General features: G+C 40.2%; 1 protein-coding gene across 3 annotated transcripts in view; it reads left to right on the plus strand.

The window, feature by feature from the left end:
- Window positions 1-76: 76 nt before the first annotated feature.
- Window positions 77-17075, plus strand: part of STAMBPL1 (STAM binding protein like 1) — a 23976-nt gene continuing 6977 nt past the window's right edge. For 2 of the 3 annotated variants that reach the window (XR_003991432.1, XM_030486158.1), the window contains exons 1-5: window positions 77-412; window positions 11129-11316; window positions 12764-12981; window positions 14357-14432; window positions 16552-16647. Coding sequence is in view for 2 of the 3 variants with exons in the window: in XM_030486158.1 (XP_030342018.1) it covers window positions 11233-11316; window positions 12764-12981; window positions 14357-14432; window positions 16552-16647 (474 nt within the window). In the remaining variant the exon portion in view is untranslated. Of the gene's footprint in view, window positions 413-618; window positions 639-11128; window positions 11317-12763; window positions 12982-14356; window positions 14433-16551; window positions 16648-17075 lie in introns of those variants that run through there. The other variant, XM_030486159.1, reaches the window with a different exon arrangement.

Genomic DNA, 17075 nt, shown 5'->3' on the forward strand with positions numbered 1-17075 from the left:
CTGCCCGCCGCTCCCCTCGCCCTCCTGGGCTGCCGTTGGGCTGCAGCGGCGGCCCCGCGCGCGCGGCGGCGCCCGCGGCCGTTGGGCTGTGTCGGCGGCGGACCCCGCGGCGCAGAGCGGGCCGCGGCCACGCCGCTCGCCCCGGCGCCGCGCAGGCTCCTCCCTTCGCTCCGCACCGTAACCCGTGCCGGCTGCGGCGGCGCAGGGCGCACCGCTCGGCTCCTCACCGCCGTGCCGCCGGCACCTGCCCGGTGCTGCGCGGGGTGCCCAGGGCACCGAGTGCCGGCGGCGGAGGCCCCGGGCTGCCCGGCGGCTCCTGCCCGCTCCCCTAGGCCCCCCGCAGCGGGGCGGGCGCCACTCGCTTTGTCTCCAGCACCGGCCGCCGGAGCCGCTCACACGGATGCGAGATCTGGTAAGCAGCCGCCGCCTTCCCTGGGGAAGCGCGGGGCAGGGAGCTGGCGGGGCGCTGCCTCCATCCCGCTGCTTTGCGCCAATGGTCCCTGCGGGCAGAGGGAGAAGGGGGTGGCGCCGCGCTGTGCCGTGCCGTGCCGTGCCGTGCCCCTTCCGGAGCCGGCGAGCGGTGGGAGCCGTGACCGGTACGAGCTCCATCAGTCCCGCTGCCCTGGCGAATGGCACCGGTGCGTGATCACCCCGTCCGTCCGGTCCCCGCCCCGGTGTCAGGTGCCGCGATCCCGGGAGGCCCGTTGGAAATCGCCCTCCTCCAGGCAGGGCGGAACTTTGTGTGCGAGCAGCCTCGGGCGGGTGCGCGCCGGGGCGAGGAGGATGGTGCGGGGATGCGGCGGGGGCATCGCGGTGTCACCGGCAGCCTCTGTGTGCGGGAGGCGGGAGCAGCGAGCCCCGCTGGGCGAAGCTGCGAATTTCACTGCGCCCCCATAAATAGGTGGTGATAGGTAGTTTGGTGGACAGCAGAGTTCAGGACGTTACCCTGTGTCAGAGAGAAAGCGAACTCGGAACAGTGCTCTATTTTAAAAGAATTTCCATATACATGTGAAAGATTAGCATCGGAACTTAAAGTGAAAGAATGTAAAAAAGAAGAGAAGAAACAGTGTTCGCTGGGCATCAGTAACTCTCCCGTAAGCTGTTTCTGCTCGAGTACCTCATTTTGTACCTACCTCGATCTAAGTGCAAGTGCGCTGAGAGCGTAATTCACTTCTCTCACACATGGATGCACTGCCCTATTTCAGAAGGGTGGCAAAAAGTAATTTCTGGGGGAATTCCTCTTGGTTTGGAATTATTTTATTTAATATGCGTATGGTTCTGAATGCTTGTCTGAGAAGTCGTGGGCAGGAAAAAGCCACCTTTTACTGAGAACAGAAAGTGGTGAGATTATGAGGTCTTGGATGGACTGTAGCTTCCAAGGAGTTCATTCCTCAGGCAAAGACCAGCTTTGAGAAAGTTCTGTCTTCACAGAAGTGGGTTTTCTCCTCATTGCAGGCTAAAGTGCTTGACTGTCCAAAGCTTTAGTTAGCATATATTTGATAAATTGCCTTAGACCATCAGGTCCTAGAAAATAGGATACAGCCTCAGAACTTCATGAAATACTCTTAGGAGAATGGAGTCCAGGTTTGTTATTAGGGGTGTTGCAGAAGCAATATATTGTATTACTCTGTAACAGCTGGATTTCCTGACATGCTAAATGCATTTCTGCCTGGTATACTGCATGTCTATTCATACCTTTAGATGCTAGCGTTGACAAGTCCAGAGTTTCATGGGTCACAGGAGAGAGTAGGAAGCATTCCTTCCAAATCCTGTATAATTCTGTAGGTGCAAATTTCATACTTACATGTCTTTAATGGCATTTTAAATGGCTGTAAGTGCAGGGGGGTTGTTTTGTAGTGTGATATTTAAAAACAGGGTTCAGCGTCTTGATCAATCTTGCAGTCATGTGTATTATTAATATTGCTGTGGGGTTACTGCGAAGGCATTTCTCATGTGGTTTGCTCTATGTGCATGAAGTATGTTCAAGGTCAGGCCTTCAGGCATTTCCTGGAAGTTAATCACCAAGCTGAGGAAAAGTATAGCTCAAGGTGAGGGGTGTCATGAAATCTTCAACTGCTGAGGGAGTGGCAAGGTCACTTATGCATGAAGACACAGAGCAAATGCTGTATAAAAATAAATATTTGGTCTCTCCTGGACTTGTATGCATAGTGGGCTTTTTTTTCTGTTCGTATCTAATTCCTGAGATTTTCTTTCTGTATCAAAGGTTACATTTCAAGCCATGAAAGTCTTTGTCTATATCATTTTAATAAATATTTAAGATTTAGATTGCCATGCCAGAAAACATATTTTCTGGTTGTAGTTTCCATTATAAATAGAAGTATTGGTCCATGAAAGCAAATTATCTTGCTCATACAGTTAATGAATGATCCGTGTGTAGTGGCTCAATACTGTTGTTGCGTTGGCATCCCTGTTACGAAAATCCAGCATTTTCAGTTTTACATGGATGATATACCTTGCGGTAATGCTGTGAGTCAGGCACCTGCTCAGACACAACCCATTGCCTACTATTTCCTACTGGCAGCTCTAGATGACTCACAGTTCAGCACAACATGGAACTGCATTAGGGAAGCTATGGGCTCAATGTACAAAGCATCTTCCTCTTTTAGCATCTCCGAACCACTGTTGAAATGCCTTCGGAGATGTCTAGGTTGCTCCATTGATACAGAGTGAGGCTTGGTTAGGCTGCAAAGATCACTGGAATCATCCTGAAGGGAAAAGCAAATAATTTGGCAATAAGCTCAAAAATAGCCTGTGCAAAGCTTCACTGGGATAAATAGCCTGTTGGCCTGCCAGTGCTCAGCTTTGATATTCTGGATAATTCAGCTGACTTTCAAGCAGTCCTGTGAGCTGACTGTGTTACAGTCAGTGCTGCTATAAAACATGTGCTTACCATTGTCGATCTTAGCAAATTACAAAAGAGATATGAAATATTGTAACTATCCAAGTAGGGCGAAAAAAAAAAAAAAGGTTTAAAGCACACTGTATTCTTCTCCTAGAGCCAGGCTTTCCTGGTTTTTTTTTTTTCCCCGTCTGCTCATAGCAGGAGACATCCTGAATCACCTAGGATAAGGCAGGAGGTCAAAGACTTCATTATGAAGCCAACTAACTGTATTATCTTACTATAAGCATCATACTGCAGAAACATGCCAGATTAACTGGTAGTTATTTGTACTGGTTAACCACATTCCATCCTGTACGTAGTATCGTTATTGGCTTTTTACTTGCACTTTGCTTACTTAACCATTAGTGTACAAAATAGAATCCATTCAACTAATGCCCCAAATTAGTTTTTCTAGATTTGAGACCACAAGACATGCTTCATTCTTTATAGACAGTTTAATAGACTTCAGATGAACTGTGAATATGTATGGGGGCTTTGAGCAACCTGGTCTAATGGAAGGTGTCCCTGCCCATGGCCAGGGGGCTGAAACTAGATGATCTTTAAGGTACTTTCCAACCCAAACCATTCTATGATTCTATGTCAGAAATGTCAATTAATTTTAATTCTTCTTTTTTTGCCACCTACATTTTGAACTATAAGGAAGTAAGGCAGAATAGGAATTTTCACCAGATAGAGAAATTGATTGTTGCAGCCAATTAACAAATGTCCTTATCAGAGGTATAGAGTGTGAAAGTGTTGTAAAATTAAGTAGCAAATATTGCCAGAAAAATCATAACCTTCATAGGAAGAACCGGAAGGTTCTTTTAGCCCTTTTTTATACTAGAGGGATTTTGCGTTTGGGGGAAATAGGGTTACAGGCAGAAAAATCTGTGAAATAATGCTTTTTGCATTTCTTGGAAGTCTATGAAGCGTTGCAGACCTCTATGCCGATTTTAGCCTCTCATTTGTTTCCCTTAGCAACACAGCTTCTAGCTTTCATGGTGGAAGTTAGTTTTATCAGTGATGTTATGTATTGCAGGTATCTCTTTTTTCGATATTTCAGCTGAAGCATCAAAGAATAAATTCTATTACAACAGCTACTTCTTTTATTTCTGCCCTCTTCTGGTTTACTGTGCCTTGGTACACTAATTTTCATTGGGGATTGCTGCAGATTTCCTAAAAGAAGGAAAACGGCACTGTTTTTCTACACCACGTCTAGAACATCTTTTTAGTGGGTCACTGGCAAGATGCTGTTCTATATTGCATAAGTATATTTCAGCAACTGCCTGAAAAGGCTGTTGCTTGTAATCCAAGACATTCTAATATCAGTGATACTTTATCCATTATGTTAAAAATGCTTTTCTTCTGAAACTGGTGTTAACAAAAAAGGGAGAGAGAGGGATTGTGTTTTGTTTTGATACAAGAAACCACAAGAGAAAGAACTGTCAGCAATTCACAGATGCATGTTTCAATGTTCAATACTTCTAGTCTGTTTTAACATATTCTCTTAAAAGTGACTGATATCTTTGTAGACAGAGCATATTAATAGATCTGGTAGCAAGCCATCACCTATGTGTACAGCTCAAATGCATAGGGTTATGTTGTAGCAGCACAAACACGCTAGATTTTGACTTCAAAATAGTCTGCATAAAAATAGGTAAGAAAATAGGTGAGGTCAGAAGTCTCCTCTGCACTCTGAAGAAATGAGAAAAGTCTGTAGGTTCTACATTCATATTCTCTGTAGCGAGTAAAAGTCAGGTTTTTCCATGTGTCATGTTGGATGTTATCTGTATATTGTAGTGGTTTATCGGTCTTAGCAGACCCAGCAATATAACTTTATTGATGTAGCTTCTTAATGCAGTAATGTTTGTATCTGTTCCAAAAGGAAAACTGTCCCTAGAAAACAGCCAGTCAATGATATTCAAGTAGCTACATTAACTCACTGCAGTCATCCAAATATTTGCACAGCAACAAGATAAGTGTTCAAATAATTGTTCTAACTTTTTTAACTATGGAAAAGCCCACATTTTCTGTAGATGAAAACAAAGTTCGGTTTTGTGATGTAAGATACAGCACTGCGTGGCGTAACCATATAAGCAAGACTTGGGTTTGGCAGATCTGTGCATGGAGGATCTCCTCTGCGCATGATTTCTCCCTCTCGGTACCCAAGCAGGTGAAGATGCTATTGTTGGCATGCTGTGGACACAGTCTGCAGAGAGACTTCTGGGCAATGTGCTGGGAGGTGGGTGGTTCTGGTCCTTCATGGTAGGTGAACAAGAGGATACAATCTTGACCCATTTCTAGGAAAGATGATTGTATAGCTTGGCAGCTGTCTCTGGGAATTAGTGGAGCTTGGGAGGAGGTCTTGGCAATGCTGTTTAATGGAGCCATATAGCTAAGGGGCAGTGTTAAATTATGAACTGTTACTGAGATAGGCATTTCTACAGCCAGGCTTAGTAGCTCTTACTATGAAGAGCAATTTCTCCGTTGAAAGATGCAGGGTTCTCAGCAAGCGGCTCCTTGTGGTGCTTCTTTTCAATGAAAAGCCGTTCTGTTGGTTTTGGTTGATTGGGTTTTTTTCTCTGCACAAGAGAATGATCTTGCCATGACATTCAATGCTTTGTTGTTTTTTCCAGAAGAGACTACTTGCTATACTAGCTGAATCATTTGCTGTAACAGTGAACAGTTGTTTCAGAAAACATGTTGACAGATGAACATGCTGTTTCTTTTTGGAGAGAACCAGCAGAAGGCAGTTTGCTATTTAGGCTGTTTGTTAGCGGATTTTATATCAAAACCAAGTGTGTGTATAACTTACTGTGTGCTGTGCCAGTACATGGCCTGGCATTGCAAAAAGAGCTGAATGAGTTAGATGCCTGCATTTCTAACCTATTTTTCACCAAATTCACTTGAACATCCATTTCAAAGTACCGAAGTACAAGTATCTGCATCATGGGTGACTTTTTGGCCTGAAACAGTCCTTTATCTTTATCTGTCAGTCACTGACTGACCTTTTTATATTTTGAGACACATCTTAATTCTAGGATTCTATAATCATCACACTTCCTAGTATAGAAAAAAAGAGTATTACTGTTTTAACTTCTCATGACAATGCTGAAGTAACTTTTTTCTTACCATGGGATAAATGCAGAACAGTGCTCCTGAGTAGTCCAGAAAAAGCAGAACTATGCTACATTTCAGCTCCTATATCAGCAAATATTTCTAGGTATTAGGATCAGGATCCTTATAGTATGAAGTAAAATGAATGATTTTGGTGGGAACCACATCTGGGCTTTACGTTCCATGGAAATATCAAACAAAAGGATGAATATTTCTGAAATAATCCACTATTTAAAAATGTACAAAGAATAAATCATTGCTAATGCCCTAGGTCCCTGTTATTCTTAACAGAACCTAGGTTCTTTGGAAAGTTTTATCTGTGATCTCTTTAATGCAGCATTTTCGTAAGACCAATAGTCAAAATATTGACAAATGTTTCCAACAGTGGTGAGGTCAGTGTGTTATGACTAGTTCCCTTGGTATTTAAGAATATGTTACAAAGGGGAAACAAAGTTTCAAAGTAACTAATAACAATGTTTCAAAGTAACTACTAATGAGTAAATAAATACCGAAGTTTGGCAGTTATTTGTTTATAAATATAAAAAAGCTCATTCAACATTTGAAAACCTCTTCTGAAAAACTGGAGAAGCAAAAGCAGCCTCAAGGTAATGATAAATAGTTGAAATTCAGTCGTCGTGCTGTGCAGTCAGCTAGTTTCTGGCGCGTACTGGTACTCTGAGCTCCTCTTTGGCTGTGTCTTCTCCAGAAAGTTTGAGCAGTGCAGCTTTCGCTGGGCTACCACCAGTCACTGTGAGCATCCTGTGGCAGAGCATGGTCCTGCTTGGCTTCACTGTCTTTGCTGGTACAGTCCTCTCACATAGTCAGGTTATGTTGGTGAAGGATGTGCCATGCTAAATAGACATTTCAAAGTCCATCATAGGAATGCATGAAGACAGATAAAAGCTTTTTCTGCCCAAACTGTGAGCTGGCTTCACAGAAGGCATTGCAAACACAAACTATGTAACATAAATAGTTCATGCTGCACTTGAGCTAATAAGCCTGCTATGCAGCCATGTGTACCACATCTTGCTATCACAGAGCATAGTTACATAGCTTGAAAACTTAGCAGGGTCATGCCTCTCAGGCTCCAAGCACAGGCAGAGGCTCTTGTTCATCCACATCCATCCTTCCTGACAACTGTTTGAAACATGCCAGCATGCAGCAAACTGTGAGGGCATTGGAGAATTTGTGAGGAATTATGATATTATACCTCTCAGAAAACCATGAGAGTTGGTGTATGCATTTTCCAGATCTTCTCATACCACCTCTATCTTACTAGCCTACTCTTGAGGTCCTCAATATGTCTTGATAGACTTATTCTATCTTTATGCACTACTATTTGCATATACTTTCAAGTTAAAATTGCTCTCTCTGCTTCTCACTTTCCTGGTACTTGGTACCCTGCTTGTTAGCCTGAACAGAAAGAATCACTTTCAATGTCATTTAAAATGCTGATTTTCTCACTTTGCTCTATTTCCTATGACTGAAAGCATTTGATTTAATATAGCTAGATTTTACAAAGGATTAATGCATAGTACAAGAAGCTGGATCATATAGGAGAAGAAACGGTTTTTGATGATTTGGTGAGGAATGCCATTACCAGTGAAATCAAGAAAAGTTTCTTAACTGTTGAAAGGATGTTAAATTCTTATATATATATATATAAAATAACTCTCAGAAAAGTCATAATTAGAAAAAGCTTGATTTGCATGCTAAATGTCCAGACATTTCTTCTTAATCAAATATTACCTAAGTCCATCTAAGTTAGTTCGAGTGCCTAAAACTGTAAAGCAGAAAAAGTGCATCTTTAGATCTTGATTTTAGAACACTTTGCATTCTAATAAACTCCAAGCTGGCATTGTTTCCTATGGCCTGTGGCTGGGGTTGGAGTGTAGTTCACTGTGTTAGCATAACGATTTTGTATATTTGAATATAATTAGTTGCAGTTACACAGAGAGGTTTGGTATTTTGCTCTTTTAGAGTGAAATGTAAATTTTTTTCCAAAAGACAAAGAAGCTGGGCAATTCTTGTAGGCACTATACAAGCCCTTAGGGTGCATTTTCAAAGCCAGGTCGTATTGATCTAGGACAGCACTGCCTCAGAAATGGGCAAGTCTCTCTGTTTGCTGGCTTCATGTTTCTGCCTCCTTCCTTGCATTTCTGAGTTTGAGAAGGAAGTAATTAATTTTAAATTTCCGTTTGTTTTTAATTTGGATCAGCTACAACTTGTCTTCAAGTCACTGGTGTCAGCAAAGTGGAAGTACAAAGAAGTGTGGTGGGGATAAGGGGAGCCCCTTGGCAGTGTCATGGCCTTCAGCCAGCTGAAGGCGATTGTGAAGCTGCACCATGAGGGGCATTATGCACAGAGGCGTTCCGGGGAACTGACAGGCATGCCTGTGGTGGTGTTTTTAGTAAAGCTTAACTTTCTGCATTTTAATCGTTTATAATTCTGGCCAGTGCATCTGGAGTGCAGTCATAAGACAGCCCACATTTTTTTAGTTTTGAGGTTTTTTTTTTAATTATGCTGCCATCTGTAATAGCTAATATCTTTGCTTTTTATTTGGCATTTTTATAAAAGTGATACAAATTCATTCTAGTATGAATTTTTTATTTGCCGTGTAAAGGTTTTAATGTGTTCCTGAAGTAAAATTTAAACAGTCAGTTTCCTCTTTCATTTGCAGTGATTCTTCTGTTAAGCTCTTGCACTGTGACAGAGCTTCTTCATCCTTTCAAAACTCTGACACAATTTTGAGGAAGTGTGATTTTTCGCTGTTACCAGATGTCTTCTCTATAAAATACCTGGTGTTACACTTTGGTTTTCGTTATTATTAATGCTTCTTTAGTTTTAAAAATTCACTGAAATCACATTTATAACTTTATATTCTCAAAGTCAACCAAGATGAGAAATTTTTGCAAGTAAAGGGTTCCATGGTGTCTCCCTGTGCCAGTTCCAAAAAGATTTTGGCTGGGGGATACCATAGGCTTCTTTAACAAAGGCCTCTTTGGGAATACTGGCCCCAAAACTCAAACCAAACCAGACCACCAATTAGTGGCTTTTGTGTTTCCCACTTGTTGCAGTAACATTTTTCCACTTGCCTACCAGCTAGGCTGAAAGGTCTTCAAGGTGCAGTAATAGCTGAAAGAGGCCTGTGACCCATATCCCATGCCCTCCATGGGGAAGCATCTGAAGAGTATTCTCTTAAATGTTCATTTGCTCACTAGGTTTCGAAGAAAGTCAAAGCAGTTTTCTTGCCCAAAAGCTGCTAACTGAAATAGAGAATTGAATAGAAATACATTTCTTCTTTACTTTTGAACAACTTTTTTTTTTTTAATATATAAATTGAATTACTAGACTATTTTGCAGTTTATCATACTTGAATGCGTACTCTAGACCAAAACCATCCTTCCGTTCAGCTGTTGTAGGTCTCCTTTTTTAATTGTTATTCCCAAGCCACACAGACCATATGCATGGAGAGTCCCACTGAAGATTTTATTTCTGCTTAGAATCTGAGCTGCAGGGGCAGAAGACTAATGTGAGCTCTGCACTGGCCAAGCTTTTAGCCCTCTCCTTTCACAGTCTACCACACCTGCAGTGGTTCAGCTGAAAAAGGGTTTCAGGTGGAACTAGGCATAAGACAGTATGTTTCTTTGTGTAGGCTAAAGCAAAAAACTTCATTGTGATCCCCTGGGGCCTTTCTGCAGCTCATGAATAGGAAATGAATTGGCTCTTCTGCCAAGCTGATAATTTACACCAGAGCTCCATGATATAAAATTAAATTGTTTAGAGAACTGTTTCCATTAGCACTGCAACCACAACTAATGCTGATGTCTTGGATGTATAAGCCGTATTCCGTTTTTTTGTCTTAAGTTGTGCAAGGATTTTTAATACCTTGATTTCAATACTTTAATTTCAAAAAAGCAGGTATTGAAATTGAATTCACAGAGCTATGACATACTTGATGATGAGAATAAAAATCCTGACAATGAAAAACATGGATATAAAGTCAAGCAAGAATATATTCATTGAGATTGGGAGGTCGTACAGAAAAGTGAAGGAAGACTGATTTAATAATGTGGAATGAGAATACCAGTAAGGGCTTTTACAAGTGAAATAGGATGATTCTGATTATTTCAAAGAAAGTGTATTACTTCAATGAATTTAATGTCACCTGTAATACTTGCACTGATGGTTAAAATTAATGACTGATCTAATAGATATTGTTAGTTTTTTGAAAAAATAAGGAAGACCTGAATACAGAAAACAATACGTGGGAAATGCAGCCAGCTAAAAACACATTAGGGTTGTTTTTCTCTAACCCAGAGAAAAACCCAGATATGCTTTTACAAAAGCACAAAGCATATTTATTGCAACATACCAAGTGCCTTTGACATTCAGGATCAAATCTGTTTGGATTGAGTGCATGGAAGTGAAAAAACACATTAGGAGCTTCTTTTTCATATTTCCAGTGTAATTTAAATAATTAATTTCCCTTTCACAGTTGGGGTTTTATTTATTTTTTTCTGATGGCCACATGTCTAAATATTTGTCTTCACTGTTCAGAGCTGTGCAAGGAGCAATTACTATCAGTTAACTCCTTAGAGTTCACTGTATTTCAAGTGTTGTTGAAGTCAGGAACACATGGCGCTTGAAGTATTTTCTCTGCTTTACATTACTGATATGAGTTTGTGTTCAGTTTAATTATAGGTTTAGCAGGAAAAAAGATGCAGATTCACACTGTTTATAATTGTGTTTGTCAAAACATATGCTCAAGGAAGCACAGATTCTGAGATTAGTCTTTGAACTTTTGAGTTTTTCACTTAACACTTGGAAGTTGGGGAGAGGTGTTAAGTTGCTGTAAAAATTGTAAAAATAACTTATTATAATGTGTTCAAATCCACTGCAATAACATTAGAACAGGTCAGGTAATCCGAACTGTTCTGTAAGCCCCTATGCATTCCCATTTTAAATTCTAGATGCCTGGTAAATTTTAGATTATTATTAAATATGCGAGTACTGTGATACTGAAGTTATGAGCAGGTGCAGGCATGCAAACTTACATGACATTTGAATGTATTTCTAAATCAGAATGACTTGTCTTATTTTTTCCAGCACACGACCACAATTACATATCTATGTTTCCCTTGGGCTAATAAACCCTGAGACAGCTGGCTACAAATATTGAGTGCTGGATTCATATTGCCCTTTGCAGTCAGATGGAGACTTTGGAGGAAAAGAGCAATCTCCTTGGTTTGCAGACAGAAAACAATATGGAACAATCGTTCACTGTCAGCTCATTGGTATGTATTACAAAGAAATACTTTAACGGCCGAGCACCCTCCCTTTCAAATAGGAAACAATTCAAAAGAGATGCTTAGCAGTGCTGGCTGTCAGCTACAAGGGTTGCTTCCTGCATACGGCCAGTTCCTCCCGCATTCTGCCTGATGGCTTTGTTGGAACATATTTTATTTCTGTATATGTGGTTTATGGGGTTTCAACTTGTTTCAGTGATCAGGTTTTTAAGAAGTTGAAATGAACATTTTGAACAGAAAGCGTAAAAATTTTCATCAGAGTAAGAGGAAACAACTTGCAGTAGCCAATTATTTAGCCACTTAACAGGAAGTTAATTATTATAATAAGCAGCTATGCTTCTTCAGTAGAGTTAGTTCTAACTTCTTAGGCTGTAACTGCCTTGTTTGAAACTGGAAATGAACATTGAAGTGAACTATTGACTGAGCAGGGAAACTTATTGCTCTTTATTATGAACTATACCCAGCAGTCATACCCTATACATCACATGATAGGAGTCAAAGCATTCAGGCCCTCATCAAATAATTTCAATAACTTCAGACAGAACCCTATAGAATTTCATGTATGGAGGTTTCTAAAGATAACACACTTTATGTTGCCTTAGATAATTTCTGCAAAGATGTACTTAATATTTTCTTTTTTTTTTTTCTGGGACTTTTTTTTTTTTTTTTGTGGTTTGAAGATTTGGGAAGGGCATAAGATCGCTTTTTATTTGTAACTGCAATCACAATTTACTTGCAATTGAGAAACATGTTGGAATATTTTAACTGTTTTGCTGGTGGGGAAACCAATGCCTATTTTGAGAAAAAAAGCTAAAGATTACTGTGTTCAGCTCTGGGGACCCCAACACAAGAAGGACATGGACCTGTTGAAACAAGTCCCGAGGAGGGCCATGAAGATGATCAGAGGGCTGGAGCACCTCTCCTGTGAAGACAGGCTGAGAGAGCTGGGCTTGTTCTGCATGAAGAAGAGAAGGCATGGAGGAGGCCTTATAACAGTCTTCCAGTAACTAAAGGCGGCCTACAGAAGAGCTGGGGAGGGACTTTTTACAAGGGCAAGTAGTGATAGGATGAGGGGGAATGGTTTTAAGCTGAAAGAGGAGAGATTTAGGTCAGATATTAGGAAGAAATTCTTTACTGTGAGGGTGATGAAACTTTATGTAGGCTAAAGCAAGAGAAGCTTTGCCCAGAGAAGCTGTGGCTGCCCATCCCTGTCAGTGTTCAAGACCAGGTTGCATGAGGCTTTGAGCAACCTGGTCTAGTGGAAGGTGTCCCTGCCTGTGGCAGGGGGCTTAGAACTAAATGACCTTTAAGATCCTTTCCAACACTAACCATTCTGTCATTCTATGATTTCCCTTGAGTTTCTTGAATGAGATCACCTACTGAAAGTGAAACATAATGTCTGGTTCTCTTTGCCAACCTCTCTGTTCTTTTTCAGAAAAAGCTAGTAGCTATTCCTGACCATACAGACATCTCTGTGACCCCAGAAGAGAGAGTACGTGCCTTAAGCAAACTGGGCAGCAATATCACAATCAATGAAGATATCACTCCGCGTCGTTACTTTAGATCTGGAGTAGAGATGGAGCGAATGGCATCAGTATACATGCAGGAGGGAAACCTGGAGAATGCTTTTGTTTTTTATAATAAGTTCATAACGTAAGAAACTGTTTGTAGTCATTACAGCTTATAATTCTGAGTAAACTGAAGAGTTGCAGTGAAAACAGGGCACACCTTTAGATTAGGGAAAAAATGTTTGGTGTGTTCTTGCAGAATAGCTTTGTTCTCTAGAGATCTTTAACTAGAGGCCTTGTTATAATTTCATCTCAACTGTTAGTACAGTACTCCTATCCATCTATTAACTACCAGGCATGAACTAACCTAATATACAGAGGTTTAGGTTTACTGTACCAGGCTATGCTATGAGCACTGTTTCCTACAGACTATTCTGTATCTATCAGCATGTTGGTTAAATAAAGTGCGTGGCTTAAAAAGCAATGGTTAGATAAGATCTCTGAGCCTTTAGTAGCTACGCCCTGTGAGCTTCTGCTAATCTTAAAGATGGTAGTATTGCATAGCACTTAAAAACCATGAAAAAATGACTTTTTGCCTCTTTTTATTTTTCTTCCCCAAAAGGATTAAGTAAAATGTATTACTGCTTATACGAATAAACACAAAATCCACAACATATGTTCTTTGCATGATTATTTTCCCCATGCAAAACCACCAAATCTGGAGAGCTTTCATTGCAACTCTCAAAATAACCAGCTGAAAAATATTGCAGTGGCAGATCCAAAACTAGCCAGTTTTGTTGTATGTTTGTTTGGTTTTCTTACTTCTGAAAGGGGTTTTTTTAATATGCGTATTTTAAATTTTTTATAATGGGAGACCTCCTTCCTCTGGCCTTATTTTCCTCATGCTCTGAAAAGTAGACCAAATCTTTCTTATTCCGCTTAATTTTAAACATATGTATCTCTATAAAAAGAGGTTCTGGAGGTGAACATCGTACAAATTGCTGAAATAATGATAGCAGCTGTGTATTCCAAACTCTTTGCAGCTGAGTTTTGCCATAATTTAGATGCCTGGGTAGGTTCAGAACACTGCAGTTAGCTGTGCAGCTTGGTCTGGTAAAAATAACTGCTTTAACGATAGTCAGTGCTGCATTCCCATTTCAGATTTAGCATTTCAGCTAAGGACAGATAAAGACAGTAGAAATAGGATTTATTAACACTGACTAGGTGGAGGGTGGTTTTGAGAGCTATTTTTAGGTGCTGGCTGCTAGTTAGCCCTTTTTTAACCCAACTAAAATATGTTTAGGTGTAGAAAATAATCTCCTGTCATTACCCTATGTGTCCCATACAAGTCTATACAAGTGTTTAAGTGTTAGTTTAAACAAATGTGTAAAAACCTGCTCCAAGTCAACTGGAACTCAGTGCTTAACAGTTACGTGAAATTGATTTTTCCACCAACATAAAAGCTATTTGAATATTCCTCTAGCTACTGAGGTGAAACACACACATGTTTAATTTTCTAGGTTGTTCGTAGAAAAGCTGCCCAATCACCGAGACTATCACCAATGCGCAATACCAGAAAAACAAGATATTATTAAGGTATGGTTATGGTTTCTTGGCCTTTAAGAAATGTTTCCCCAGAATCCCTCCATTCTTTCTCAGCACTCCTTTTCCCTCAGTGCACACCTACCCCACGGCAGTCACCACATCTTGCATTTCTGATACCTTTCTTCACTAGTCATTCATGTCTTATTTCAGTTTAATCACCTGATCATTACTGGAAATCATATTATCGATCTAAAAGGTGAACAAGAACACTCTATGAAGAAGTTAGTAGATTGTTGGAAACCCAGGTACATCTATTTCTGAAAGTCTACATATTAAAAATACACAAACTTAACAGTACTTAGAGTTTGATTCTGGTCCCAGTTACATGAGTGCATAATGGTCCAAACTGACTATTGCAAACAGGAAAAGAGAGATGTGTGGCATTATGGTGTCTGTGCAGTATTTGTTTACCCTGCTAAATAAAGTATGGTTTTGCTTTCCTTATTACCAAATATGTATTTACTTTATTTTTACCAGATTTTTCCCCTCCACTTATATATAAAATAGGTTTATTTTCTTTTTTTTTTTTTTCTTCTAAAAGAGAATTTCAAATACAGTCTTATGCTGAGCTTAAACTATCTGGAATTGCCCGGTGAGAATTGTTAGAATAAGCATAAGCACCCTTTGCTTCATGCTGCCGTATTTGCATCCTTTCCCTACAGTTAAAGCTCAGTGGTGTTATATTCAAAACTGTCAGGGTCCTATTGGGGAAAACCCCAGTGTCGGAAATATTTTGTTCATGATCCCCAGGGTGAAATTAAGATATAAGTGAGGTCAAATGTTTATTACAAAAATGCAATTATTATAAAAAAGGAAATTAATATAAAAAAGATAGCGATAGGACAGATCAGAAAATAAGATAGAAATTAAGCAAGCATTCAAAGTGCAGAGAGATAGTCACCACCATGGATCCAGCAGTGTCCCGACGGTCCATAGTCATCGTCCTCGGTGGTGGGAGTCCTCCAGGGTCTGTAGTCAGCATCGGAGGAGAGTGTCCCCAAGGGTCCATAGTAATTGCTGGAGGTGGGTGTCCACATGGTGATTATCTTTTCCCCCTTTTGTTATGAGTTGGGGGGAGTACCTCTGTTCTTCATGTCAGGTACTGCACGTACCTGGTGGACCAGTTTCACTGGCCAGCTCTTCAACTGCACATGTCTGTCAGCAATCCTTGAGATAATGGGCAGCAATTCCTCACACCAATCCTTGAGATAATGGACAGAGGAGTCTTATCTCAGCTCCTCTCACCCATCTCTCAGGCAATGGACAGTGGAGTTCCATCTCAGCTCCTCCCACCCATCTCTCAGGCAATGGACAGTGGAGCTCCATCTCAGCTTCTCATACGAATCTTTGAGACAAGGGACAGTGGAGTCTGGCTTCAGTTCAGTCTCTCACAAAAGCCAAAATGCTTCATGTCAAATTTTTGACTGTGGCTCACAATCTAGGAAAATATCCCAGTTGAGAAAGGGCATCTAACATGCTCCCACCTAGGACACCCAGTAGGATGAAGCACATGGTCTCTTTCCCTCTTTTCCGTGCAGCCTCTAAATTATTTTGTAGTAGCCTCTGCATCAGTAGAAAACATGGAGCATTGTTTTTGTTTTACAAACAGGGGTGTCACAGGAAGCTACAGACTATCTCTGCAAATAAACATTTAATTTTTTTTCTCCACCTGGAAATGGCCGTATTCAGTCATATTTCTGTCCATGGAGACCCAGAGAAAACTGTGATGATCCTACCTGAATGTTGGACTTGGGTTCTTTAATAAATTATGCCTACAACAAAAATGTTAGTCATCATACAGCTATTAAAGAAAACAGAGATAACAGATAGCAATCTGGAAAAGAAGGATTAATCTTTCATTGAGATAAGTAGTCACGTCACATCTTTCACTGACATATAGCTTTATTGAAATCAGTGTACTACAGAAGTTTCATAATATGATGAATTAGTGTTTATTTTCTTCCTTTCTTTCCTGGGGAAGATCAGTGTTTGGTTTTCCTATTTTGTAATTTTTTAAAATCTGTATTGCAGCCGAGTTTTTTTCTGGGTGGTTCATTTAAAAAAGTCAAAAGTAAACTTATCTCTCTTTCTCCCCCATCCCACGCCAAAGAAATTGAAGGAGGTTGCATTTCCACGGACAGATGAATTGAAGAGAGATCTTTTAAAAAAATACAACTTAGAATATCAAGAATACATGCAAAATCAAGTAAGTTTTATATGCTTAGTAAGTCATTGTTGGTATGATTTTTCTTCTGTCATATAAAACTTCTTAAAAATGAAACAGTAAAATGCCAGTTCTACAAGAACCTAATCATTTCACAGGCTGCTTAGAATGACTTTTAACTTCTCAGAATCTAACCAGTTGGTCATTTGAAAATAAATAATGCAAGTGTGTGCTTGGAAATAAATGTGCTGTGATATTTACTTAATAACTGTCTACAAGAATCTAAATAGATCTTGGGTACACTCTGGTTCTGTTTTGTAAGAAGGATACTGTTAATACATCTATATGAGTATATGGAAAAAGTCCCTTGGCTCCTAATATGCTCAAGTTTGAATTGAAGCTGTGTTAGTCTTTAAATAACTGTAAATACTTGTATCTATCTTGTGTATTGAAGTCACTGAGAACAGGAT

This window comes from Strigops habroptila, chromosome 5 (assembly GCF_004027225.2).
Source record: "Strigops habroptila isolate Jane chromosome 5, bStrHab1.2.pri, whole genome shotgun sequence".
NCBI classification, from domain to species: Eukaryota; Metazoa; Chordata; class Aves; order Psittaciformes; family Psittacidae; genus Strigops; species Strigops habroptila.